At 36.7% G+C, this 27,462-nt stretch overlaps 1 protein-coding gene and 1 long non-coding RNA gene across 2 annotated transcripts in view; one reads left to right on the top strand and one right to left on the bottom strand.

Moving 5' to 3' along the window:
• Window positions 1-25,543, top strand: part of si:ch73-383l1.1 (receptor tyrosine-protein kinase erbB-4) — a 234,340-nt gene extending 208,797 nt beyond the window's left edge. The window contains exons 21-27 of the mRNA XM_048197981.1: window positions 10,494-10,649; window positions 11,048-11,123; window positions 13,642-13,788; window positions 14,384-14,481; window positions 14,574-14,744; window positions 17,583-17,883; window positions 20,341-25,543. Of these exons, the coding sequence (XP_048053938.1) occupies window positions 10,494-10,649; window positions 11,048-11,123; window positions 13,642-13,788; window positions 14,384-14,481; window positions 14,574-14,744; window positions 17,583-17,883; window positions 20,341-21,155 (1,764 nt within the window). The 3' untranslated portion in view covers window positions 21,156-25,543. The remainder of the gene's footprint in view (window positions 1-10,493; window positions 10,650-11,047; window positions 11,124-13,641; window positions 13,789-14,383; window positions 14,482-14,573; window positions 14,745-17,582; window positions 17,884-20,340) is intronic.
• LOC125272834 lies at window positions 10,491-15,028 on the bottom strand. Its single transcript, XR_007185932.1, has 3 exons — window positions 14,977-15,028; window positions 14,327-14,503; window positions 10,491-10,607 (listed from the first exon to the last, which is right to left on the bottom strand). It is a non-coding gene; the product is annotated as an uncharacterized LOC125272834 (long non-coding RNA).
• Window positions 25,544-27,462: the final 1,919 nt, after the last annotated feature.

Below are 27,462 nucleotides of genomic sequence, written 5' to 3'. Positions count from 1 at the left end.
TTTTATGTGTACTGTCATTCAACTTATTATAATATGTTAAATTTAGACTTAATTGGTCTTTCATGTTGTTTTCATGTAAATTAATTATTGGAGTGGTTCTCATCCAGGGGAATTAGGCATCCACTAGGGGGCCTAATCAAACACTTAACTTAAAATTAATTAAATTTAGTTATATTAACATAGCTGAGTGAACTCCTCCGAGATGCCTGGCGGTGATGCTGGATACCCCTCAGTGGACGGCCCTCTGACTCCTCTGCCCCCTGGTGGAGGGCAACAGCTCCTCCAACTTCAGGCACCTGGCAGCGAGTCCCCCATTCCCTGTCCCTCTCCATCATGGTGGACAGCAGCAAGCTCCGGCCTCAGGCAAATGGTGGCGACTCCTCAGTCACCTCTCGGACACCAGCCGTCTCTCCACAACCCAGGTGGACGGTAGCGAGTTAGCCTGTCCCTCTGGAAAGTCACTCCAGTCCACTGCCTCGAGTGTCCATGGCGGCAGACTCTGCTCAGCTCTGCTCGATGGCGCCGCAGTTTTCCCCAAGCACAGAGGTCACTTTGACAGCATGTTCCTCCTTCTCCTGGGTTTCGGCACCACTGTAACAAAGTTTGTGTTCAGGGAAGAAGGAGGAGGGAATGGGCAAACGATCAACATAATAACAAAATGAAAGGAAAGCGACAGTCCCTCACGGACAACTGCTGCATATAAACATAAGACACAACATAAATGTCCTAGGCCTGGTCCTCTCTCCTCCACTGTCATCACTCCTCCTTTTATCCTTGGGATTCCCACAGTTCTTGGCCCTGCCCTGCCCTGCTTGACACATACCCCCATCACCCTCCGCAGGTTGGGGGACACCACAGAGACTGCACTCTACTCCCCCACCCTTCCTCCAACAAGGCGAGAAAAAAGGAGACAGAAGGATGTGGAGGGACAGAGGGGAGAGAAAAAATTCTGGGTCTGGTTCCCAAAACACACTGCCATCCGGTCCTCCACCAGCTGGGTGAACTCCTCCGTGATGCCTGGCGGTGACGTTAGATACCCCTGGACAGTCCTCTGACTCCTCCGCCCCCCTGGTGGACAGTGATGCAGCTTCTTGGGCAGCCGGCAGCAAGTCCCGCATTCCCTGCTCCTCTCCATCATGGTGGATGGCAGCAGACTCTGGCCTCAAGCAAATGGCGGCAGCGACTCCGTATCCTCTCGGACAGTAACCACCTCTCCACAAACCAGGTGGACGGCAGCGAGTTCGTCTGTCCCCTCAGAAAGTCACTCCAGCCCACTGCTTTGAATGTCCAATTCCGGCAGACTCTGCCCCCCGGAAAGTCACTCCAGTCCACCGCATCAAGCATCTGGCTCTTTGATGGCACATTCCTCGTTCCTCCTGGGTTTCGGAACCAATGTAGCAAAGTTTGTTAATAAGGGAAGAAGGAGGAGGGAACTGGCAAACGATCAACATAACTTTAATGACAAAGAAACAAACATGTAAACGAAATTAAATATAAACATAATAAAACACAACATAAATATCCCGGACCTGGTCTTCTCTCCTCCCTCACTGTTGTCACTCTTTTTATCCTTCTGGAGCTCCTCCGTGGTACTCGAGACCGGTGTTGCGCCCAGGTGACACTCATTAGCACTCGCGCCACCGGCCTCGCTCCGTTCCCACAGCTCTCGGCCCCACCCTGGACCTTTGAATATTGTCCTAGACAGTAAGGGGAGTCAGAAAAGGTTGAGAAACACTACTATTAAAACTGTAAATTGAAAATGAGTGAGGGGAATGCATGCACCATTGTAGAAACATTGTAAGAATGTTGATTATAAGGAGTTGTTGATGCTTGAAAAATGGATTGATCATGTATGAAACACAACAGCAGCAAGTTCAGTCTTGAGTTTTCATAAATAACAAATGATGTTTACACATATTCTTTCGCCAGCTAGCTGCAAACTGTCAGCAGTCTGAGACTTAGCATAAAAGACATAAATGTTTTTCGTTGTGCACCATGATGTAGTTAGTATTCTTTGTCTTTGTTCCACCAGTGTGTGATGGAAACGGCTCCTGTGTATTTATCACAAATTATACCATGTTGTCTGATGAACCTCCTGTGCTGCCCACGCACTACAGCTTTTCAGACAGTATGTAGTCCTGTTATCCTCCTCCTCCATAACACATCAAGGAAACTGACAACATTGTTCTGCATGTAGGGCTGAAGAGAGTTTGTGAATATGAATCCCTCTTGCAATGCAGGGATATATTTCAGATAGATTGCTTGCAAAATGCGAGAGTTCAAACAACATAGAGTTTTTAAACATCTTTTAATTTATGCATTGATCAGCAGCAAATGTGTGTAGCCCTATCACGTGCTCTGTTACTAGATTAGTTCAGGTTGTGTTCTTTAGTTGCTGTTGGGAAGAAATGCTGACTTCTAAATGCCATTTTTTCAATGCATAATTAAATAACCAGGATTAATAAATAATCAGAAGTCATGTGGTATCCAAAATAAGGATAATCCAAAACAATTACAATAGTGAAATACTAAGATCAATAATAAAAGGGGGGGGCATCTTTCATAGCATTTTTGATTTGAATGTACATAACTGCAACCCCAGGAACCTTGACCTCTGACCCTCAACCCATATTTCAACATGTGTTTTTCGATGTATTCTTTCATTCAAACACTCCTCCGCCATCTTTTTTTTAATGCAGCTTTCTCTCTCTGATTTTAATTAAGCCCCGGTGGTCATGCACATCTAATATTTGTTATTTCCCATGCCAGAGGTTAGAAAGTGTTGTAATAGGGCACCGCGGGAGCCTCTTCTCTTTCTGTTCAGAGAAACTTTAACCTCTAGTAACGCAGATGTAAAAACAAGAGAACAGAGGTTAGGGACGCTACTCGAATGCTCTGGCCTGCTTACATGCACGTCACGCCAACGCTTGGACCTGCTAGCCTGCAAGAAGCCTGTAATACTAAACGCCAGTAGCTTTTGACGGGGTTTGCTCTTGCTTTAATCTGACTTCAGTCGATCTGAACACACAAAGGGCTGCTTCTCACTGCCTAGCCCATCTCTTTGGTGGGATAGAGAGCTTCTGTATGGAAAGGAACATTAAAGACCGGCAGCAGTAAAGCTTGTCGTTTGAATGCTAATTCCACTAGATCCAGCTTTCTTGATCTCAGAATGAAGAATCAAATTGGAAGAATCAAGATTGCAGCATTGGATACTTTAGTTTGGATACAGTTCATGAGAACGACTGTCTTCTGTAGAGTTTCTGCTGACAAAAGCGGGTTTGCATTTGCTAAAGATCTCTCTCACATTTCCTCTTTTTTCCTTTTTTGAATGCTAAATCAACAGCTCTAACATAAGGCTGCTCATACATCCTTAATGTACAAAAAAGTACATACATTTCTTAAACAGTCATATTACAAAAAAGTACAATTGACTTGCTGATAGTTATCCACTGCATGGTACAGTTCGGTTCGGTACGGCTCACTTTTTGGTGCTTTTCCACTGCATCGGACGGCTCGGTATGGAACGGTATGGCTCACTTAAATAGTACCACCTCGGTTGAAGTTCCAAGCATGCCGTACCGATACTAAATGTGACATGTAAACACTGCACACATGTAAACACCACAGAGGAAGATACCCGAACATATCGTTTGCCAAGCCATGTTAGCCTAAATGTATATAGTACCACCAGCTCTGCCTATTTGCATCCCAACGCTAATTTGCTATCTGTTGCTCTTGGTAGATTGCGTTGGTCATTATGTAAATGATTTGACTGCATCTGTGTTTTTTAATTTGCGCACCAGCAGTAGATTGTGCTAGAATTGTGCTCTCATGCTAATTTGCCCTGTTTAGTAAATCTGGCCCCAAACCTGCTATATTTAATGAGTCAGTAACAGCCAACGCAGTATCATTTGTTTGCGCAACTTTTTTTTAAATGAATTGCTTTAAAAGACCATCGCTCGCAACTTGAAAAAAGAAATGGTTGTATCGTGATCAGAAGATGAGGTGCAGACTTGTTAGTAGCCAAGGAGCAGATCCATGGCAGTAAAGTTAACTATACTATATCAGTCTATAATCCCACCCACTTTGAAGCATACTAAACTGCAGTGGAAAAGTAAACCGAAAGTAAAGCGAGCCGAGCCGAGCCATGCTGAACCGAACCGAGCTGAGCCGAGTCGAGTCGTACCACGCAGTGGAAAAGTGCCATTTGATTTTTAAGTAACGCCTTGTCCTGACCAGATGCAATGCAATAAATTTCCATCGACAAACAATTTGTCTGTCCACAGCAGACGCAACACGACTATGGGACATGATAAATTCAATCAAAAATCACAACCAGTCAGAAGAGCACATAGGCGGGCTCTCTCGACAAGCTTCCAGCACTCGCAACGAAATGGATAAGTACATAATCAAATTCCTGAATATTACACCATTTTAACATTATTAAAATTACATACTGAGTTACTGAAACAATCTTTGTCATATAATACACTTGTCTGCTCGCAATGAGTTTGAACGTTTTTGTTTCCTTTTATGTATTTTGAAGATCTGAGGTGAATTGTCCATTGTTGCTTTCAGTACAGCTATAAAAGACACACAAAATGACACTTTGACACAGACACTTTTAACATTAAATAAAGCACATAAACAGCACCTGAGATCATACTTTTACTTTCCGGTGTTGTGCAGCCATGACGTCACAGAAAAATAGAAACCATTTCTAAATAGAATCATTGCGTGTCTCTGTCGCGTTACAAAAACTGTTTAACAAATTTGTATTAAATACTGACCATTTTTTAATTGGATTGGATTTAATTGGATAAAAAAATAAACCTTTTTTTTCCCAATATGTGTATGCTTTGTATTTTTTTTAATGCTCTACAATGCTTTAATATTCAGTACTGTTCAAAAGTTTGGGTTTTTTATGTTTTTGAAAGAAGTCTCTTGTGCTCACAAAGGCTGTTCAAATATATATCATGGGAACATTTTTTAAAGTGTAATTTATTCCTGTGATCAAAGCTGAATTTTCAGCATCATTACTCCAGTCTTCAGTGTCACATGATCCTTCAGAAATCATTCTAATATGATGATTTGCTGCTCAAGAAACATTTTTTTTTCATATTATTATCAATGTTGGAAACAGTCGTGCTGCTTCATATTTGTAGGAAAACAGTGAAACAGTTTTTCAGGATTCTTTGATGAATAGAAAGACAGATGTATTTGAAATAGAAATCTCTTGTAATTTTATAAATGTCTGAATTTTTTAATTCCATAAAAAAACTCTTTCTGACCCCATTAAACTATCATTAGCTTAGCCTTGGCAACATGCTAACAACAAACTATTAGAATAAACTGAGCGTTTTCTACTCTATCATGAAAAGCTCATTGAGAATACTGCCAAGGCATGTATGGAGTAGATGACAAAGCAACTCATGTCCTACATGGATCGCTCAAGCTGTTCTGTATTATATGTTATGCTTTTTCTATATGTGTGCACTCTGCGTGACTGTATTTGAGAGTGAGAGAGAGAGAGAGAGAGAGAGAGAGAGAGTGTGTGTGCAGTATTTGGCTCTCAGAGCAGTGTCTGCAGTGCTGCTTGTATGATGGATGGGTCAATGTCTCTCTCTGTATCACAGAGAAAATGTATTTTAACACAGTGTTCTTCACTCAGCTCTTGTCTGATTCATGCATGTTCACATAAATTCCCAGACAGCTGTATAAGTAGCTCTGAGCGGCCATGATCCTTGCCTCTGGAATAAGAAGTCAGCAAATGACATGTCACAGAGAGTCAAAGAGTTTGTCTGGTTGGTAGATGCAGTAAATGCACCATTATGGAATCAACACTATAACATGAGGACGTGATTTCTGCAGCTATTATTGAGATGAATGAGAATGCTCATGGTTTGCTCTTGCCTGTAGTGTTGTGAAATACACTGAATATTCACATAGTAATTGCATAGCATCTTGGATTTGAATTTCAGTAGCAAATGGAGTTCATATATCCAGCACTGATAAAAATTATTTTGTGGTGAAGTAAAAACTACAGGAAAAAATAATGCAATTTCTACCTGAATAAGATAGTTCAGACATGAATTGAAAAAATGAAGTAAATTCTATATTAGTACTCAATTTAAGCTTGTAAAAATTAAAGCGTAAATATCAACATTATAAAATTAAGTAAAACCTACTCAGCTTTCTGATACTGGTGTTCCCATCATGCACTGGGGTATAATTAATTGATAAGGTTGCATTTTTCAGTGTTTTATCATTGCTTTGGTTGTTATAGATTTAGTAACTTGCTTCTGGAGTTCATTTTCTACTGAAAATGATGCATTCATACTCGAACAATCCAAAGAATGTTACTGTTATTGTGTACCATATTTTGAGGTCTCTGTGTTCAGGTGGGTACCACAGTACTTCTATTATCTGTAGATATATTGTCTACAAAATATCTACTGTATTATTTACTTAAATCTTCTAAGTAAAGCATACACTTTAAAAGCATGACTTAATTCAGTGTTACATTGTTTGAGTAAAATGTACTTGAAACTATGCTAGCTTGTTTCTGCCACTAGATTAAAAAAAATTAAAAAAGTAATTGCAAATTAAGTTTATTTCTCAGAATTGTGAGATTTAAAGTCAGAATTGCATGATATAATTTGCAATTCAGACTTTTTTTCAAAGAATTGTGTTTATATCACACAATTCTGACTTTAGAACTCATAATTCTGACTTTAGAACTCACAATTCTGACTTTAGAACTCACAATTCTGACTTTAGAACTCACAATTCTGACTTTAGAACTCATAATTCTGACTTTAGAACTCACAATTCTGACTTTAGAACTCATAATTCTGACTTTAGAACTCATAATTCTGACTTTAGAACTCATAATTCAATCACAATCTGACTTTAGAACTCACAATTCTGACTTTAGAACTCATAATTCTGACTTTAGAACTCACAATTCTGACTTTAGAACTCATAATTCTGACTTTAGAACTCACAATTCTGACTTTAGAACTCACAATTCTGACTTTATATCACACAATTCTGACTTTAGAACTCATAATTCTGACTTTAGAACTCACAATTCTGACATTAGAACTCATAATTCTGACTTTAGAACTCACAATTCTGACTTTAGAACTCACAATTCTGACTTTAGAACTCACAATTCTGACTTTAGAACTCACAATTCTGACATTAGAACTCATAATTCTGACTTTAGAACTCATTCTGACTTTATTCTGACTTTAGAACTCACAATTCTGACTTTAGAACTCACAATTCTGACTTTAGAACTCATAATTCTGACTTTAGAACTCACAATTCTGACTTTAGAACTCACAATTCTGACTTTAGAACTCACAATTCTGACTTTAGAACTCACAATTCTGACTTTAGAACTCACTCGCAATTCTGACTTTAGAACTCATAATTCTGACTTTAGAACTTCTGACTTTAGAACTCATTCTGACTTTAGAACTCACAATTCTGACTTTAGAACTCATAATTCTGACTTTAGAACTCACAATTCTGACTTTAGAACTCACAATTCTGACTTTAGAACTCACAATTCTGACTTTAGAACTTCTGACTTTAGAACTCATTCTGACTTTAGAACTCACAATCTGACTTTAGAACTCACAATTCTGACTTTAGAACTCACAATTCTGACTTTAGAACTCATAATTCTGACTTTAGAACTCACAATTCTGACTTTAGAACTCACAATTCTGACTTTAGAACTCACAATTCTGACTTTAGAACTCACAATTCTGACTTTAGAACTCATAATTCTGACTTTAGAACTCACAATTCTGACTTTAGAACTCACAATTCTGACTTTAGAACTATCACACAATTCTGACTTTAGAACTCATAATTCTGACTTTAGAACTCACAATTCTGACATTAGAACTCATAATTCTGACTTTAGAACTCACTCGCAATTCTGACTTTAGAACTCACAATTCTGACTTTATCACTCGCAATTCTGACTTTAGAACTCACAATTCTGACTTTAGAACTCATTCTGACTTTATTCTGACTTTATCACTCGCAATTCTGACTTTAGAACTCACAATTCTGACTTTAGAACTCACACTTTATCACAATCTGACTTTAGAACTCATAATTCTGACTTTAGAACTCACAATTCTGACTTTAGAACTCATAATTCTAACTTTATCACTCGCAATTCTGACTTTATATCACGCAATTCTGACTTTATATCACGCAATTCTGACTTTAGAACTCATAATTCTGACTTTAGAACTCACAATTCTGACTTTAGAACTCACAATTCTGACTTTAGAACTCACAATTCTGACTTTAGAACTCACACTTTATTCTGACTTTAGAACTCACTCGCAATTCTGACTTTAGAACTCACAATTCTGACTTTAGAACTCACAATTCTGACTTTATATCACACAATTCTGACTTTAGAACTCATAATTCTGACTTTAGAACTCACAATTCTGACTTTAGAACTCACAATTCTGACTTTAGAACTCATAATTCTGACTGACTTTAGAACTCATAATTCTGACTTTATCTGACTTTAGAACTCATAATTCTGACTTTAGAACTCATCTGACTTTAGAACTCACTGACTTTAGAACTCACTGAATCTGACTTTAGAACTCACAATTCTGACTTTAGAACTCATAATTCTGACTTTAGAACTCATAATTCTGACTTTAGAACTCACAATTCTGACTTTAGAACTCATAATTCTGACTTTAGAACTCACAATTCTGACTTTAGAACTCATAATTCTGACTTTAGAACTCACAATTCTGACTTTAGAACTCATCTGACTTTAGAACTCACAATTCTGACTTTAGAACTCATAATTCTGACTTTAGAACTCATAATTCTGACTTTAGAACTCACAATTCTGACTTTAGAACTCACAATTCTGACTTTATATCACACAATTCTGACTTTAGAACTCATAATTCTGACTTTAGAACTCACAATTCTGACATTAGAACTCATAATTCTGACTTTATCACTCGCAATTCTGACTTTAGAACTCACAATTCTGACTTTATCACTCGCAATTCTGACTTTAGAACTCACAATTCTGACTTTAGAACTCATAATTCTGACTTTATCACTCGCAATTCTGACTTTAGAACTCACAATTCTGACTTTATAAATTCTGACTTTAGAACTCACAATTCTGACTTTAGAACTCATAATTCTGACTTTAGAACTCACAATTCTGACTTTATAACTCATAATTCTGACTTTAGAACTCATAATTCTGACTTTAGAACTCACAATTCTGACTTTAGAACTCACAATTCTAACTTTATCACTCGCAATTCTGACTTTATATCACGCAATTCTGACTTTATATCACACAATTCTGACTTTAGAACTCATAATTCTGACTTTAGAACTCACAATTCTGACTTTAGAACTCACAATTGTGAGTGTATATCTTGCAATTCTGAGAAAAAAAGTCAGAATTGTGAGAAAAAGTCGCAATTACCTTTTTTATTTTTTACTTCATGGTGGAAACAAGCTTCCATATGAAAGAGTATTGCAATGAAAAATAAACTTCAACTAAGTAATTACTTTCTAACTGGCCAAGTTTGTTACTTTTTTTTTTTTTTTTTTAACTTAACTTAAGTAGTTTTTACTTAATTCCATATGTGAAGTCTTTACCATCACTTTTGATCAATTTAATGGATCCTTGCTGAACAAAATCATTTATTTAAAAAAAAATAATAATTGTTGTTGAAATTGTTTTTTTAATTATTTGTTTTTATTTAATTCAGTGGAAAAACATGTATTTTTGTGTTTCTTGCAGCCAAACGTTTCTCGTTTTATTCATTCACTGATGTTGGCAGGATCTCAGTGTTGTTATTGTTTAATTGTGCAGAAAACTGGCAATTACACAGCAGAAGTCACACAAAACTTGACTTTTTTAATGACTATTTGTACAGTATTCTTTCAGTTTGTCTTACAAGCATCTGCTTCACTTAAGTGTCATCCTCAACAGTCCATTCTTGTGTTGTCGTCCTTCATAGCGCTGTCATGCATCCACAGTCCTTTCTATCATGCTCCGTTCAGCCCACGGGTCCATTTCCTTAACCCTCAGTGATTTTCTTCAAGCATATGCAGAGATTTAGCAGCGCTTCTCCTCCCAAAGGCCAGGAAGTTGCATTTTAATTGAAGATTAACATAAAGCCATAAATCATAGGCAAACTTCTGTCGAGGCACTAAGATCAGTATTAATGCACAGTGACCCAAAGCAGCAAATGGAAGTGAACATGGGTAAAGAGAAATAAGGAGATGCTATTACATTTTGATTAGATGTCCCACTAATTTACAGTCTATCTTTAGGAAGGGAATCTAATTTGACAGGCCCGTATTTAAATCTCTGATGCATTTGTATAGCAGTGGTCTTTATGAGAGGGGAAGTGAGGACATGGTTGAAATGATAATTGTTGAAATCTCTTCTTCCTCAGGGTATGATGTACCTGGAGGAGAGGCGGCTGGTGCACAGGGACCTCGCGGCTCGTAACGTCCTGGTAAAATCTCCAAACCACATCAAGATCACTGATTTTGGACTTGCTCGACTGCTGGAAATAGATGAAAAGGAGTACAGCGCGGATGGAGGCAAGGTCAGAGTTTGAACATAATCCTTATTTGTCTAATGAAATGCTTTACATCAAAACGCACTGCAAAGTAAAAGCACTTAAAAAAAAGATGATTTATGGAAAAATCAGCAGTATTTGTGTTCACCCGCAGTTCTTCTTGTAAAGGAATTTTTTTGAGTGAAAGTTGATGGCTCTCATTTAATTTTGAGCATGAATGCATGTATTTCATACCTTATTTGGCAACACTTTACAATAAAGTCTCACTATTAACATTAGTTAATGCATTAGTTAACATGAACCAACTATGAGCAATATATTTGTTAATGTTAGTTCATAAACTGTTCATTGTTCATGTTAGTTCACACAGTGCATTTATGCTCATTGCATAAGCTAAACTGTAAAACTGTTGTTCATTAACTCAGATGCCCATCAAGTGGATGGCCCTGGAGTGCATTCACTACAGGAAGTTCACACACCAGAGCGATATATGGAGCTATGGTGAGCTATACACAGTGAAGAAAATTGAGTTTTACTACTACATTGTTGGTTTGTTTTTGTGTTTTTTGTTTTGTTTTGTTTTTCCTGATTAAATTACTAAAAGTTTATTATTATTATTATTATTATTATTATTATTATGTAATATTACATATTTGTATTAATATGTAATACTAACATAATAATTTGTTTTTAATTAAAAAAAACATTCTATAATAATAATTGAGAATAAGAATAATTGAGAATGCTTATTTAAAAAAATATTAAGTCAATATTAAATAAATAATATTGTAAATATTAAATCAATTAAAAAGCAAATAATCAAATAAAGTATTATATAATAAAATACATAATATAATAATCATTTTCATTTATTTATTTATTTGATTATTTGTTTTTTATTGATTTATGTAATATTTAAAATATTATTTATTTAATATTGACAATTCATTTTTATTTTTTTTTTAAATAAGTATTCTTAAACATTCTTATTCTCAACTATTATTATTATTATTATTATTACATATATTATTATATAATAATTTTATTTGTTTGTTTGTTTATTGAGTTATGTACCTCTGGTTCTGTTCGGTCATTTTATATACGAACTTTATATGTTTTAGGATGTTTTACTTCATCTGAATGTTACAAAACTTGATGAAGGTTTTTGTACTTGCTATGTGAACAACAAAAAATTCATGGACATGATTCAAAAAGGTTAAAGTGTCCTGGAAAAAATAAAAGTCACACTTCACACTCCTCGGTTTAGGTTAAAAAAGACCGCATTGGAAAGGAATGGGAAATGTTTGTGTTGGTACTTCGGCCAAATTAGATCTTACTAAAAGCTCATTTTTTGAGATATCAACCTTAAATTTGGAACACAACTTGTTTAGAATTTTAATGATTAATAATTTGATTTTCTTGCAGTGTTTTTTTTTTTTTTTTTTTTTTTTTTTTTTTTTTTTTTTTGAGTAAAATATGTTTTGTAAAATATATATTTCATATACAATTTTAATTATTTAAATATTTTTGTGAATTATTTAACTTATTTAAATTCTATTTTTTTTTTTATAGCTTATTTAACTTCTGCATTTTTATTTTTAACTTCTTTAACTTTTTTAAACTTTTTTTCTTTAAAACAAGACTAAACTACGGAAGAGGATTAGGGCCAAGCAATAATAAAAAAGTAAAACCATCTTGAGATTAAAGTTGTTAAATTTCAAGAAAAAAGTCGAAATAAAATGTTGAGAATAAACTCGTTAAATTACGAGAAAAAACTCGTTAAATTTCAAGAAAAAAGTCAAAATAAAATTGAGAATAAACTCGTTAAATTACGATAAAAAAGTCATTAAATTACGAGAACAAATTCGTTAAATTATGAGAAAAATGTCGTTAAATTTCGAGAAAAAAGTCGAGAAAAAATGTTAAGAATAAACTCGTTAAATTATGAGAAAAAAGTCTCGTTTGTTCTCGTAATTTAACGACTTTTTTCTCATAATTTAATGAGTTTATTCTCAACATTTTATCTCGACTTTTTTCTTGAAATGTAACGAATTTGTTCTCGTAATTTAACGAATTTGTTCTTGTAATTTAACGACTTTTTTCTCATAATTTAATGACTTTATTCTCAACGTTTTATCTCGACTTTTTTCTCGAAATTTAACGGCATTTTTCTCATAATTTAACGAATTTCTTCTCGTAATTTAACAACTTTTTTCTCATATTTTAGCGAATTTGTTCTCATAATTTAACAAATTTGTTCTCGTAATTTAATGAATTTGTTCTTGTAATTTAACGACTTTTTTCTCGTAATTTAAAGACTTTATTCTCAACATTTTATCTCGACTTTTTTCTTGAAATGTAACGAATGTTTTCTCGTAGTTTAATGAGTTTATTCTCAGCATTTTATTTAGACTTTTTTTCTCGAAATTTAACGAGTTTTTTCTCGAAATTTAACAACTTTAATCTCGAGATGGTTTTATTTTTTTATTATTGCTTGGCCCTAATCCTCTTCCGTACCAAACTGAAGTATGTGCTCCAAAGCATTTAAGATTTATGACAGTTTTGAAATTTTATTGACAGTCTTTTTTTTTTTTTTTTTTTTTTTTTTTTTCAGGTAATAAATGGATTATAATTACTGCACAAATATAACTTAGTTTTATAAAATCCCCTAAAAATACAAAATATGAAATAAAAAACATTATCGAACTAAAATATAGTACATTCATTTCATTCTTGACTGTCATTCAAGGAGCACCAGAGGGTTCCTTTTTTAGCGTTTAGCAAAATTTTAGAGTAAATGCAAATTAGCACAGGATTTGGGAGTTTTTGTAAAAGAGCTAAAAGTGGCATTCACAATTCCCATTAATTATTGAAATCCACAAGGTGAGATACTGCTTTCTGTAAGATAAAGATAAATATAGCTGAAAACAACACATCCACTCCTATAACTCCATGACCATCATGTTAACTAACAGTGATCAGTGGAGATTATGAGACTGTGTGTTTCACATTCATTCAGGGGTGACTATCTGGGAGCTGATGACGTTTGGAGGAAAGCCCTACGATGGGATTTCCACGCGTGACATTCCAGACATCCTGGAGAAGGGCGAGCGTTTGCCCCAGCCGCCCATCTGCACCATAGACGTCTACATGGTGATGGTGAAATGTGAGTCATGTTCTGAGACTAAATAATCTGCTCATGATAATACGGTTATGTTTCACCATTTCGCTAAAAAGGTACGATGTAAAAAGCTATAGCCAAATCGTTTGTCTTGCACTTGCCGTCACTGCTTTATCCAGCTCTCTTTATTCGCTCGCACTCAATTTGTTTTGGCACAGTCAATTCCACAAAGAAGTGAAAAAAGACAGATATTAGATCTGTTTGTTGTAATCAGATTTGACTGGAAGCCGCCATTTATGATTTGATTCAACATAACAATTATAACACCTCAGAGAGTGTAATATTCCTGCATGAAATCCACTTTTAGTGCTTTCTGTTTGTGTCACATTGGAGGGGGAATTAAATGAATATAAGAAATTAGTGTCAAGCAAATGCCAAACCCAATATATGTGAATATATAAAATGCATGTATAAATATTGAGAATTTATTTATTATATTTTATATGTGAAAATGTAAACACAATAAAAACACACTGACATACATTCTGATAAGATTCAGCTATATAATAAAGGAAGATTTTACCTGAGAAGTTGAATTTCTTTGTGTATCTATGACATGTTGCTCTGTCTTCACCTCCAGGCTGGATGATTGATGCTGATAGTCGGCCTCGGTTTAAAGAACTCGCTGCAGAGTTCAGCCGCATGGCTCGAGACCCTCAGAGATACCTCGTCATACAGGTGGGGATTGCTCAACTTCTCTCTATTTGAAATCGAAATAATGTTTTATGGTCCTGAACCTCATTGGATAACACAATGCATTGTCATCTCAGGGGGATGATCGCATGAAGCTGCCCAGCCCCAACCACAGTAAGTTCTTCCAGAGTCTTCTAGATGAGGAGGAGCTGGATGACCTGATGGACGCTGAGGAGTACCTGGTTCCTCATTCCTTAAATGCTCCTCCCACTTCCCATATGCCCCACCCACATGTAGATTCAAATCAAGTAAGCTTCATTATTTGTAGCTAATACAAAAAAAATGAAATATATTTGGTCTTGTTTTTATTTATTAAGTTGGCTGTAAAACGCCAACTTACTGTTATGCTATTTTCTTCTGAGACTAAAATTTCCAACTCTAACTCCTCCTAGAGCTTCAACTTTACATACTCCAAACTCGGGTCAGACCTTCAAACTGTGTGCTTAGTGTGCTATATCTTTTCTAACTGATCGGACTTACGGTTTTCCTAAAAAAGACTGTTAAAAATCAGAAAAATCCCATTGACTTTCATTGACAGAATGTTCAAATGAGCCAAGACTGTTCAAACTCCAACTGTCAAAATTCAAATTTAAACTACGGAAGCCCATTAGACTCAAAAACTCAATTAGACTCAAGTGCCATTCTATGTACTATTTCTAATCCACTGAATCTATATATCTATCCATCAAACTAAATCTATCAAACTAAATCTATCTATCAAAATAAATCTATCAACCACCCCGAGTACCCTAGCAACCGCATAGCAACACCTTAGCGACCACCCCGAGTACCCTAGCAACCGCATAGCAACACCATAGCGACCACCCCGAGTACCCTAACAACCACATAGCAACACCATAGCGACCACCCTGAGTACCTTAGCAACCGCATAGCATCACCCTAGCGACCACCCCGAGTACCTTAGCAACCACATAGCAACACCCTAGCAACCGTGTAGCAACACCCTAGCAACCACCCAGAATACCTTAGCAACCATCCCGAGTACCCTAGCAACCACATAGCAACATCTTAGCAACCACTCAGAGTACCCTAGCAACCGCATAGCAACACCTTAGCAACCACACAGAGCCCCCTAGTACTCTATCAAAATTACTAAACTAAAACTGAAACTTTCAAACTGAAAACTTTTAAAACTGCTTCAAACTTTCTGGACCGGCTTTTTAAAGCCAACTTAAAGTTTGTTTCTTTTTTATCTAGTTTTATTTTGAGTTCCTTGCCTTATCCTTGTGACGTCATGTGCTTTTACTCCTAGTACATTTAGGGGTGTAATGGTACACAAACATGACGGTTCGGCATATATCTCGGTATTGAGGTCACAGGTTTGGTACAGCGGGGGGGAGAAAACTAAACATAAAATTGCTTTTTTTTATATTAAACAGTGGTTTATTGAACATATTGTCTCGTTCTTTAAATAAGTTCAATTATAATTAACATTTTCTTAAGGATAAAATAAAATCTATCTCAGCTAGTGCTGTAAACTATATACAGGGAGCCCTTTTTTGCACATTACTTTAACTACTTTCATAATTTTTTTTCATGACAAATTTATTTAAACGTTAAATAATTAAGACATTACTAACAGGTAAAGTAAACATAATGAATATATAAGCTTATATAGTGCATATATTTAGTGAAATGCTCCCTCTAGAGTTCATTTCTCTAGTGAACTAACATGCTGTGGACACTAAATGACTTGCCTGAGGTAAATGTGATGCTACGTGAGATATTATTCTCAAGCTATTGATGTCTTTCCACGGTTTAAACACTGGTTGAGATATTACACGTAAACATATCTATGTATAGATCGTCTGTTCTTCTTCTTCTTCTGCGCTTTTTCCTGTTTTGGCGGTTAGCAAACAGCGTTGCATTACCGTGCGCGCCCCCTTCTGGATTGGGGTGTGGATCGCCTGTGACTGACTGTATTTGTCGTCTGACTGTATGTACCGAATTGTGACCTCCGTACCGTGATGGTTCGGGACAAATACATGTAATAATATATATAAAGTTTGGAAACACCCCTGGCAAAGTGTGGTTTTGGACGATATCAGCATAAATCCTTATCATTTTTTGGTGCAAATATATTAAAGTAACTTGACATTATCATTGAAGACCAGCAATAATAATTTTCATTTTGATTACATAATAATGGCAATATATACACGTCAAAGTCAGACATGCCCCCTTTCCAGCTGTGATGCCTGGTTACTGGTTTAAACTTGGCCCAGGTTTGTAAAAGCTGCACACCTTAATAGCTTCAACAATTGATTGCCAATTAAGTTTAGAATACAATGAACCAATCAGAACCCAGTTAGAACCCAGTTAGAACCCATGCATTGAAAATGTAATTTTTTTCTGTGTATAAACTGTTTATGTAATAAAATATTTTCATAGTTTGTGTTGTCCCTTATCAGTGCAAAATTATCACTTTTGTTCAATTTAATGCATCCTTGCTGAATAAAAGTATTACTTTCTTTCAAAAAAAAAAAAAAAAAATCTGACCCCAAACTTTTGAACAGTAGTGTATGTTTAGCTCTGTAATTTGCTGATGATCATGTCTATTCAGTTGGAAACACAGAGTCACATTGGCACTGAGCATTATATAGACCAGTGCCGCTGCACCCTGCTTTCATTATTACTGTTTGAATAGACTCTCTCCATTGCCAAGTTGGGCACAGCATTTCATTTCACCCGAGTAATGAAAAGAACAGGCAAAATTACATCCACTTCCTGCACCACACAATAATTAAACCTTACCACTTTAAACTAGAGCTTTGCTTTAGCTCAGAAAGTGTAATGCCCAATCTAAGCTATATGGTCAATACAGTGGTGCACAAAATTCTGAAAAATAAAGAAGAGCAAAGAAAAAATATTTGGATATTTTCCAGTGGAAGTCTCTGTAGCAACAAAATATCTTCTTTTAAACTTCTGAATTTAAGTTGGTCTAGTCTTTTTGATGTGATTTATGCCTTTTCTTGTAATTGCAGTACCTGATGCCACATTCATGTTCATACTTCTCTAACCTCATCTTCTTTCCTCAAGTTAATTTATGTTTCTCCTGTGATCAGAACCAGTTTGGGTATCATGACGGAAGTTTGTGCCCTGAAGAGGTAACAGGGTCCCGACCTCATGAGGCAGTTGCTACAGGAAGTGGCCCGACAGGACTGATACAAAGAGCCGGTCTGGACCCAGCAGAGGATCCGCACTGTAACGGAAACTTGAAGAAACAGGCCACGGCTCACTCAGCAGAGGACAGCAGCGGCCAGCGCTACAGTGCAGACCCGACCGTCCTCCTGGGAGAGAAAGGACAGAGGGATGATACAGATGAGGATGGTTATATGTCCCCTATGAAGGACAAGATCTCCACAAGTATGTATGCAGATACATAATATACAATGTGTGTTGAGAAAAGATAAAAACATTGTCACGTTGGGCTAAATGCATAACATTTTAAAATAAACGGCATGCAAACACAATAGTTCTATATCATTTGAAACTGCTACGGCAGCAGGGAAGAATGCAAGGGCAATAATTTGCATTATTTTAATGTTATGTTGCGTTTTTATCTTAAAATCTACAACGTTGAGATGGTGATATGGACATGCCCGTATTCAAGCGTTACAGGTCTCCCTATTACAGCGGTTTTAATTCACAAACAACTGACAGTTGTGCCATAAAGATGAGTTTTATTTACAATAATCAATCCTAAAATTCTGAAATTGTAACTTACTTTTTGCGCCAACAGTCGCATGCACACATGAGCACAGAGGATCTCCCAGTTCTTGGCTCATTTTGAGTCAAACTTGTAGACTCGCTCTGAACGGATCATTGAATCAATGAGTTGTTGACTCGAGAACAGATGCAGTCGGATCAGTTGGATCGCAAAATGAATCATTCGGTGCGATTTGCGAACCAGTTTAACAGGTTTTTTTTAAATAATCAGTTCGTTCACGAACTGGACACTGCTATTGCATCTTGGACCACATGTTTTAATGAAATGTAGTGGAGTAAAAAGTGCACAATTATGCTTTAGAACATGCAACGTCAACTGGCGGCCCGCGGGCCAAATCCGGCCCGCCAGAGATTTCCATCCGGCCCCCAGAATAATACTGAATTCAGGAATAGCCTTGTAAGAGGAAAAAAGTTTAGGGCTGGTCCGAATACCATTTTTTGAGCTTCGAAGCTTCGGTAGTAATGAACATCGACTCTTCGGAGAGAGGGGCTGAACATATTTTTCTCTCTAATAAAGGCAGGAATCTGTGTCTGTATGTCCGTTTGCATTTTTATTATTTCGAGAACCGTTCATCCAATCGACTTCACAAGGCAGTGCAGTGTCGCATTTGGTGCAATATAGATGGACACGCGAGACGCGACACATTCAGAATTAATAAACTTTTAGTAAACTACAGTCAGAACAGCGCGAGCGGGAAGCGGCGCACCTCACGCGGGCAGGGCTTATGCTCCGAGAACGGACACTGCACTAGTGATATAAAACGCACACACACAGGTCTGTTAAATTAAGCAATACTTTTAAGGTAGTCTAATATTTTTCTGACTAACAAATTGGCACAGTAAGGGTAGATTTAAATAAAGAAAAACGAAATTTAAATAAAGAAAAAACGAAATTTAAATAAAGAAAAAACGAAATTTATATAAACAAAAACGAAATTTAAATAAAGAAAAAACGAAATTTAAATAAAGAAAAATGAAATTTAAATAAAGAAAAACGAAATTAAGTTAAATTAAAAACGAGATTAATTTAGATTGATAATAACGGGTAAAAATGCTAATACATTTTGTTTCTATTATTGTATTTTCCACAGTGTCAAAGCAACAAAACACAAGCTCAGACATGCACTTCGGTCCATACAAACTCCGCTGTTCTGAACACTCCCGTTGCTGGAACAAGCGTCGGTTCTATTTCTAGCATGCACGCGTTTTCCGCGTGGCTCGAGCGCGCCTGAGACGCGTGTCTCAGTGTGCAAACTCCAACCTGTTAAATATGGGAGCCGAAATAAAAACGGACACGCCACGCAGCTGAGACGCTCACGCAGCCAGTGTGTCGCCGGCCTTATTCAAGGGGGAATGAGAATCGTTTCGCGGGGGATCCCAGGTGTGCAAAAAATAAAAATAAAAAAATATTCGAATGTCAAATTTTCAAATCGAATACCAACCCACCGAACGAATATTTGAATATTCGGGTCCGTTCCATATTTGTTTATTTTTAAATCTAACGGAAAAAAACCCTTCTGAAAAGTAGCTTGTGCCATAGCCTGCCTTCAGTCAAGAATGACGATAAACGCGTTCTCTCCTTGAACATCTTTTATTGTTTCACGTGCTCATTTTTTCACAAATGTCAAAATTTTCCTTGCCTGGGATTAGCGCACAATTGCGTGACAGTGATGGACAGCTTGACAGCCTCACAAATATGAAGCCTAAAATATCGCTATCGCCCCCTGGTGGCTTGCTGCAGTACAGGTAATATGTAAAAAATAAAATACATTTGGAATTAGAATTAGTATATCAAATAATAACATATTAGGATACAATTCGAATTTTATTTTATATTACGAGTATCTGGCCCTTACAGTGTCTGCAGAGAAAAATTCTGGCCCTTGGACAAATATAGTTGATGACCCCTGCTTTAGAATGTAGTAAAATAAAAGTTTCTCAAAATAAAAACACTCCAATAAAGAACAAATACTTACAAAAAATGTACTGTTTAGCAATTCCATACTTTTTCCTATATGAAGAGTCTTATATAAAATGCATATCCAAAAGCATAATGTCTACAATGTTTTATCCATGTCATTGTCTGTCATCTAGATCATCTGAATCCAGTTGAGGAGAATCCTTTTGTAACAAGGCGTAAAAATAAAGACGTTCACGCACTAGACAACCCAGGTTACCACAGCACCCCTGATGGAAAGCCCAAATGTGAAGATGAATACATCAACGAGCCCCTTTACCTCAACGCATTCAACAACACCAGCGACACAAACCAGGAAATGTTACGGAAGAATGGGGTCTCCATCCCATTGCAGGTGACCACAGCAGCCCACACTCCAGGCTCCCACGTTCCCCACATCACACAACTGGGCAAACCCCATCATCACAGCCACGGACCGCACGTTCACTTCGCCATACCACCAGTTCAGCTGGTTCACCCTGTACCGATGAGCCAAAATGATCAACATACCCATTCGGTTCAGTCAGTTCATGATCACGGCAGCAAACCTGGCTCGCAAGCACCAGCAGGCCAGATCTGTCTTGTGAGCCATCAAGTCCAACCGGGACACCCAAGCCAATCGAATCGTTCCCCACAACAGTTTCATTTGGCAAAGTCCGCAGTGGTTGGTAAGCTACCAGGTCATCCGGTGCAACCAGGCAGCCTGATTGGGACCACGTTAGTGGACAAGATGTACAAGAATAGCTTTGACAATCCTGAGTATTGGCAGCACAGCCTTCCACCCAAGGAGAACTCTCAAGACTCTTCGGTGGTCTGCAATAACAAGTTCCTTCACAAGCAGAACGGCCGCATACAGCCTGCCGTGGCTGAAAACCCTGAATATCTGTCTGGAATGAAGCCAGGAACAGTCCTGCCTCCTCCTCCGTACCGGCAGAGGAACACTGTGGTCTAACGTCCAGGTCTCTGTAGAGCCTGGTTCTTCTACCAGCACCTTAAATGTCTTTCCTTGATCCTCTGGTGGTCAAAAACGGGACTAGAACTAATTCAAGCCACTGAACTGACATTATGCCACATAAAATATGGCATAACAATTGTGGGGATAAGGTCAGCGCAACCCATCCAAACCCCATCCATCCCCAAAGACCTTGCCAGTCACCCAGGAACATTGTTTTTCTCCTCGACAGGTATTTTAAAGTGTTTCGTATACAGGACGGCACATAGTTAGATCTAGTAACTTGGCGAGATTCCAGCCACTCTCAAAGGTCCTTAATTTCATTCTGAATGGAAAGAAGTGTATTTAAAAGATTTTAGGAGCGAATATGCACTTGAATTTTATATTTTCCTGACTGGAACACTTGCACTTTTTCAGCAAATCCTTCATACCGCCAAAACTGCTGCCCTACTGGGAAGACTACAGTCAGACCTGAGAGGATTGTAAAATTATGAACAGTTGAGTTCCTCAGCACAATGAGTTGAAGAAAAGGCTGATAAAGGCGCTGAGAGGGATTTGTTCATATTGAGAACACAATACAGTAATAGTCAGTGAAAGTCACATTTGGTGAGTGGTGAACTCACCTGTTGAGAGATACGGAGAATTAATTATCAGGACGAATGGCACTGAATGGTTTACAGGGTGTTTACATTCATTTACTTTATCAGTACCTGAATTAAGTGGGAACTTTAAGTCTCCTTCGGAATTTTTAACTGTTACTTTTATCTTCTTATTTGTTGAAAGACATAAGCAAAGGTTATGGTCAACACATTAAGGTCAATATGAAATTGACCCTACTTACTTCATTAATGTTCTGGGTGTTTTTCCAAAGAGCAAAATGTTTAAATGTGTTAACTTGAACTTCCACCACTGAAATAACTTTCATTTTTGGCTGGCGTCAAAATTATTTAACCATTCTTCAAAGAAAACTACGGAGCACCTAAAGGGACATGGTGAAGGGAAAAAAAAATATGAGATGGAGGAAAAGTTATTTGTCAATGCATTGCATTCTTTCACAAATGAAACTTTGCATACCTTCACAAAAACTTTTGCATTCTGCCGAGAAACTTTGCATTCGCTCTCGAAGAGCTCAAAAGGTTTTGCGAGAGAACACAAAGTTTCTCAGGGGAACGCACAACATTTGCGAGAGAACTATTTTGTTCCACCATCTTGTTCCTTTTTGGGGGGCTCCGTAGAAAACAAAGATTACTGGAGTATGTTTTACAAGAAAATACTGTTTCAGTCTTTCTACTTCAAAATGTTTTGTTTAATTTAATATGTTACTTGCCTTTGTAATTAATTAATTGTGCAATTTGAGTGCACTTTTTTTTTTCAGTGGTGGCATTGTTGAGGCTACTGTTGTTGGTAATACAGCCTGTTGCCAATGGTTAATGCAGTGATTAATTTTAGCTAATGTCATACGGTTATGGCAATAATAGCAAATAGGGGTGTAACGGTACACAGAAGTCACTGTTTGGTACGTACCTCTGTTTGAGGTCCACGGTTCGATATGAGTTCAGTACAACAGGAAAAAGCAACAAATCCCCAATACTAGGTTTCTTTTCACTTATTTTAAACAGATTGTAGTTCAAATTGCCACCTATAGCAGCATTTAGTCCCCTAGTTGGTACAGTACAGCCTCCTATTATAGTGTATTAAGCACTAAGCAGTAAACAGAATGCATTCTTTTATAGCTCATATTTTTTTGTAGAGCTGATAAAAATCAAAAGGTATTTGGTCACAATCAGCTACAAAACTGAAAAGCATCTCTTGTGTTATAAAAGTGAAATAGCACCTGAAGCTCCCATTTCCATCACTGGACTGTTGTAGTGAGACTTCCACGAGTCACGGCACAAATCGGCACAATGGCAGATGATTTTGTCTCATTATAACATCGGAAAAATACTCCATCATTTATAGTCCTACAGAAAAGAGTAAGACATCATTCAAAACTGTAAGGGTCTATTTTTTATTTGTTAAAACTAAACATTGTGCTTTTGTAAAATAAAGAAAACAAACAAGGTGCCACTCTTTTTCCTGTTGTGGAGGTTAGCAAATAGTTTTGCATTACCACAGCGCCCCCTTCTGGATTGGAGTGTGGATCGCCTGTGACTGACTGTATTCAACGCCTGACTGTATGCACCGAACCGTTCGAGACGAATGCATGTACCCTTACACCCCTAATAGCAAATAATGATCGATTTGATTTAATTCTGAATTTGACCCAGCCAGAAAGTCTCCTCAGAAGCAGGTGCCAGAAGTGTTTTAGAAGTTTCGCAATCGACAAACTCGCATTCAGGGCATTTTATGGTACATTATATGCTCGTTTTCACAATCCAATCATTTCCCGGTTGATAAAATGAAGTCTGAATATTCTGTTCAGCATCATATTAAGGAAGTAACATCTGAAAGCTGTTTTATGTTGACTTTAAGGGAAAGTTTCAGTCATATATTTTCAGTGTTTTGTAGGTGATGTTTTCATGTGACTGGATTGCATTCTGTTTCCAACCGAAGTTAGCAAAACAAATGAATACAATAAGTTTTAATCTGCTGGTTAACATATTTACTAGTAATTTTGAGTTTCAATTCAGTGTGTCAGTACTGAGCCTTTGACGAATCTGCAATTGGAAAATGGAATTTGGGCACAACATTTATTTTGTTATCATTACTATTTATTCACAATGGCTGCTATGTTTTTATTTGGGGCATTTCATTGTATTTCACAAAACAAATTTTCTAGTTAACACGGCAGGTTTACATGAATTAGGGAGGTTGGATATGTGATGCTGTGTTACGTATCACAAAGTCACATAACTGAGCTGTATTTTGTAAAATTGCAAACACTACAAGGCTTTAATGTGCCACTTTTCAGCGCTAACATAATTATAAAAACAGCCTTCAGTCTCTATCACTGTCAGTGTCTAAAATTGTGTGGTTTTATTTTTGTCGCTGTCTGTCTGTTCTCACACCTAATAAGTGTAGCACAAATACAGTAAGTGTTGCCCTGTAGTTTTCAATCTACCATCATTCATAGTTTCATGTTTCTGCGTAGCTTTTAATGATGTATTGTCAGAAGACTAGTTTGTAGGTCAAATAAATCCCATTTTGGTGATGTTTTGTCCAATTTGTGGCATATAAACACAAAGACATTTACTGTTACAATTAGTTAAATAATGGGGTATTGTGTTGCAACAAGATGCTTGAACATTTCAACAGTCTCTAACTGCCAGATATAACAAAGCCTAATCTCGAGGCACCGTTATCATTGTGAACTTTTGAGTTAGAAATGCCATTTTTTGGTAAGAAAAGCTGCTTTAGTTCTGCATTACTGGCCAGTGTGATCTCATTGTTATAGGTATTAATGTGTATTAATGTGTTTGTACATTTAGAGTATTATAAAGTGTAAACCCTTTAAAATGTGTAAGGTTGGTCTGGTACAAGAGTATTTTAAGTCTTTAAAGTATACATATACACACATTTTATATATATATATATATATATATATATATATATATATATATATATATATATATATATATAATATATATATATATATATATATCGAAAACAGTTGCTTAATATTTTTGTGGAAACTGATGCGAAAAGAACAGCATTATTTAATTATATGCATTATCATCCTTGCTGAATAAAAGTATTACTTTCTTTTAAAAACCGCCCCCAAACTTGGTGTAAAAGGGTTTGCATTTTATATACTCTATAAATTGATATTGTCTTTATTAGCTATAATAATGTATGGAAATAAATGTGTTCTAGAACCACACTTTATTTTACATACTAAACATGCCGACAAATACTAATGAGATCATGTTGAACTGGCTGAAATGAATTAAATTAACCATATTTGACATAGTTTAATCATATTTCATAATTTTACTTGAGATATTATCTGATCCACTGCAGGGAAGCGTTTAGCAATTTTATGGACTGCCGAGAATCATGCATTTTGCAGTAATTCACTATCCAGTATCTACCAAACCTTATATGTACATATGACAAATCATGGAGTGTTTTTTTTTAAACATACACCATTTTGTGTGCAGTAATATGTACTGTATTTCTGAGCCATGAGGCATTTGGAGTGACAGCTCTGTAACAAGTGTGTTCTTCTAAAGGAAAGTGAATAGTATTTTTGTAGAGTGCTGAAAGATTTATGGGGAAGTGTAAATATATAGAGACTGTTGCATCACGTCTTTTTTTTTTTTTCTTTGTCATGAAACGTTCAGTTCTGTTTAACATGCGCCGTCTGTAGTAATGGTCTGACATTGTGTCAGTAACTTTGTATTTGTGACGTTTGATTTGATCTCAAGTGATGTTCTGTTTCTTTGTGAGTCATGCTCTGTTCTGTGGATTTCTTCTTCTCTTGCTGCTTCTATGGTTAGCTGTGGCCCTTTCCTTCCATCCATAAGTGCCCATTTTCTCAATTCTTTACCTTTATCTTCTTTATTAGTTGTAAATATGACTATTTAAGACAAGATGCAACACAAGATTAATGATCTACTTCTGTCAACCTAATTTCAAAACCATACTGATATATCTAGAGTGAATTATCTTTATTATTTATTATTGACATTTTGTTTTGTATGTCTGCATTTGGTTTGATTGCTTTGTTTTAGATATGATCGTATGTACATGGTGAGAGACTTGCTCAAGTTGAAGCACTTGCAGTAATATTTGTTTAAAATCACTGAGTGGCTGGTGCATTATTACTGATATGTGCTAAGCTAATTAGAAATATGTAAAAAAAATATTTATAGTAGCCTAAACAGTATTTGGACATTCAAGTCACACTTGAAGAAAAAAAAAAAAAAAAAAAAAAAAAAGAATTTTGGGGCATTTGATAACAAAATATTAAACCAAGTGGCAATTTTTCTCAAAATTATATTCAAGGGATAGTTCACCCAAAAAAGAAAAATTCTGCCATCATTTACTCACCCTCATGTCGTTCCACACCTGTTAGACTTTCATTCATCTTGGGAACACAAATGAATATATTTTTTTAATGAAATCAGAGAGATTTCTGTCCCTCCATTGACAGCTATGCAACTACCACTTTCAAGCTCCAGAAAGGCAGTAAAGACATCATTAAAGTACTCCCATGTGGTTTAACCTCAATTTTATGAAGCAATGGGAAAAAATTCATTAAAACAAGATGCTCTAGCGTCAACAACATGCATGCTATCGTGAATGAGTGTTAAAGATTAATATTTTGGAAATATAGTGGTAAGTTATGTTTTTTTGCGCTAACAAAGCACTCGCGTCACTTTAAAAAGTATTTAAAGAAATCGTAAAACTAATCCATATGAATTGAGCGGTCCAAATTCTGATCACTTTTTATGATGAACAAATTTAATTTAGTCTTTTACTTGCATCTAAACATTGACCAGTGAACATAAACAGAAGCTCAACCGAACCTGAATGACGCACAAGAATAAACCTCTCGCAGAAGCTCAAATGTGATGCGTAACACGAGAATGAACCTCATTGGTTCTTGCGGAAGCTCAAACGTGATGCGTAACACGAGAATGAACCTCATTGGTTCTTGCGGAAACTCAAACGTGATGCGTAACACGAGAATGAACCTCATTGGTTCTTGCGGAAACTCAAACGTGATGCGTAACACGAGAATGAACCTCATTGGTTCTTGCGGAAACTCAAACGTGATGCGTAACACGAGAATGAACCTCATTGGTTCTTGCGGAAACTTAAACGTGATGCGTAACACGAGAATGAACCTCATTGGTTCTTGCTGAAGCTCAAACGTGATGCGTAACACGAGAATGAACCTCATTGGTTCTTGCTGAAGCTCAAACGTGCTGCGTAACACGAGAATGAACCTCATTGGCTCTTGCTGAAGCTCAAACGTGATGCGTAACACGAGAATGAACCTCATTGGTTCTTGCGGAAACTCAAACGTGATGCGTAACACGAGAATGAACCTCATTGGTTCTTGCGGAAACTCAAACGTGATGCGTAACACGAGAATGAACCTCATTGGTTCTTGCGGAAACTCAAATGTGATGCGTAACACGAGAATGAACCTCATTGGTTCTTGCGGAAACTCAAACGTGATGCGTAACACGAGAATGAACCTCATTGGTTCTTGCGGAAACTTAAACGTGATGCGTAACACGAGAATGAACCTCATTGGTTCTTGCGGAAACTCAAACGTGATGCGTAACACGAGAATGAACCTCATTGGTTCTTGCTGAAGCTCAAACGTGCTGCGTAACACGAGAATGAACCTCAT

The sequence above is a fragment of the Megalobrama amblycephala genome, linkage group LG7, assembly GCF_018812025.1.
Source record: "Megalobrama amblycephala isolate DHTTF-2021 linkage group LG7, ASM1881202v1, whole genome shotgun sequence".
NCBI lineage: Eukaryota > Metazoa > Chordata > Actinopteri > Cypriniformes > Xenocyprididae > Megalobrama > Megalobrama amblycephala.
This window is presented reverse-complemented; position numbering and strand designations above follow the sequence as displayed.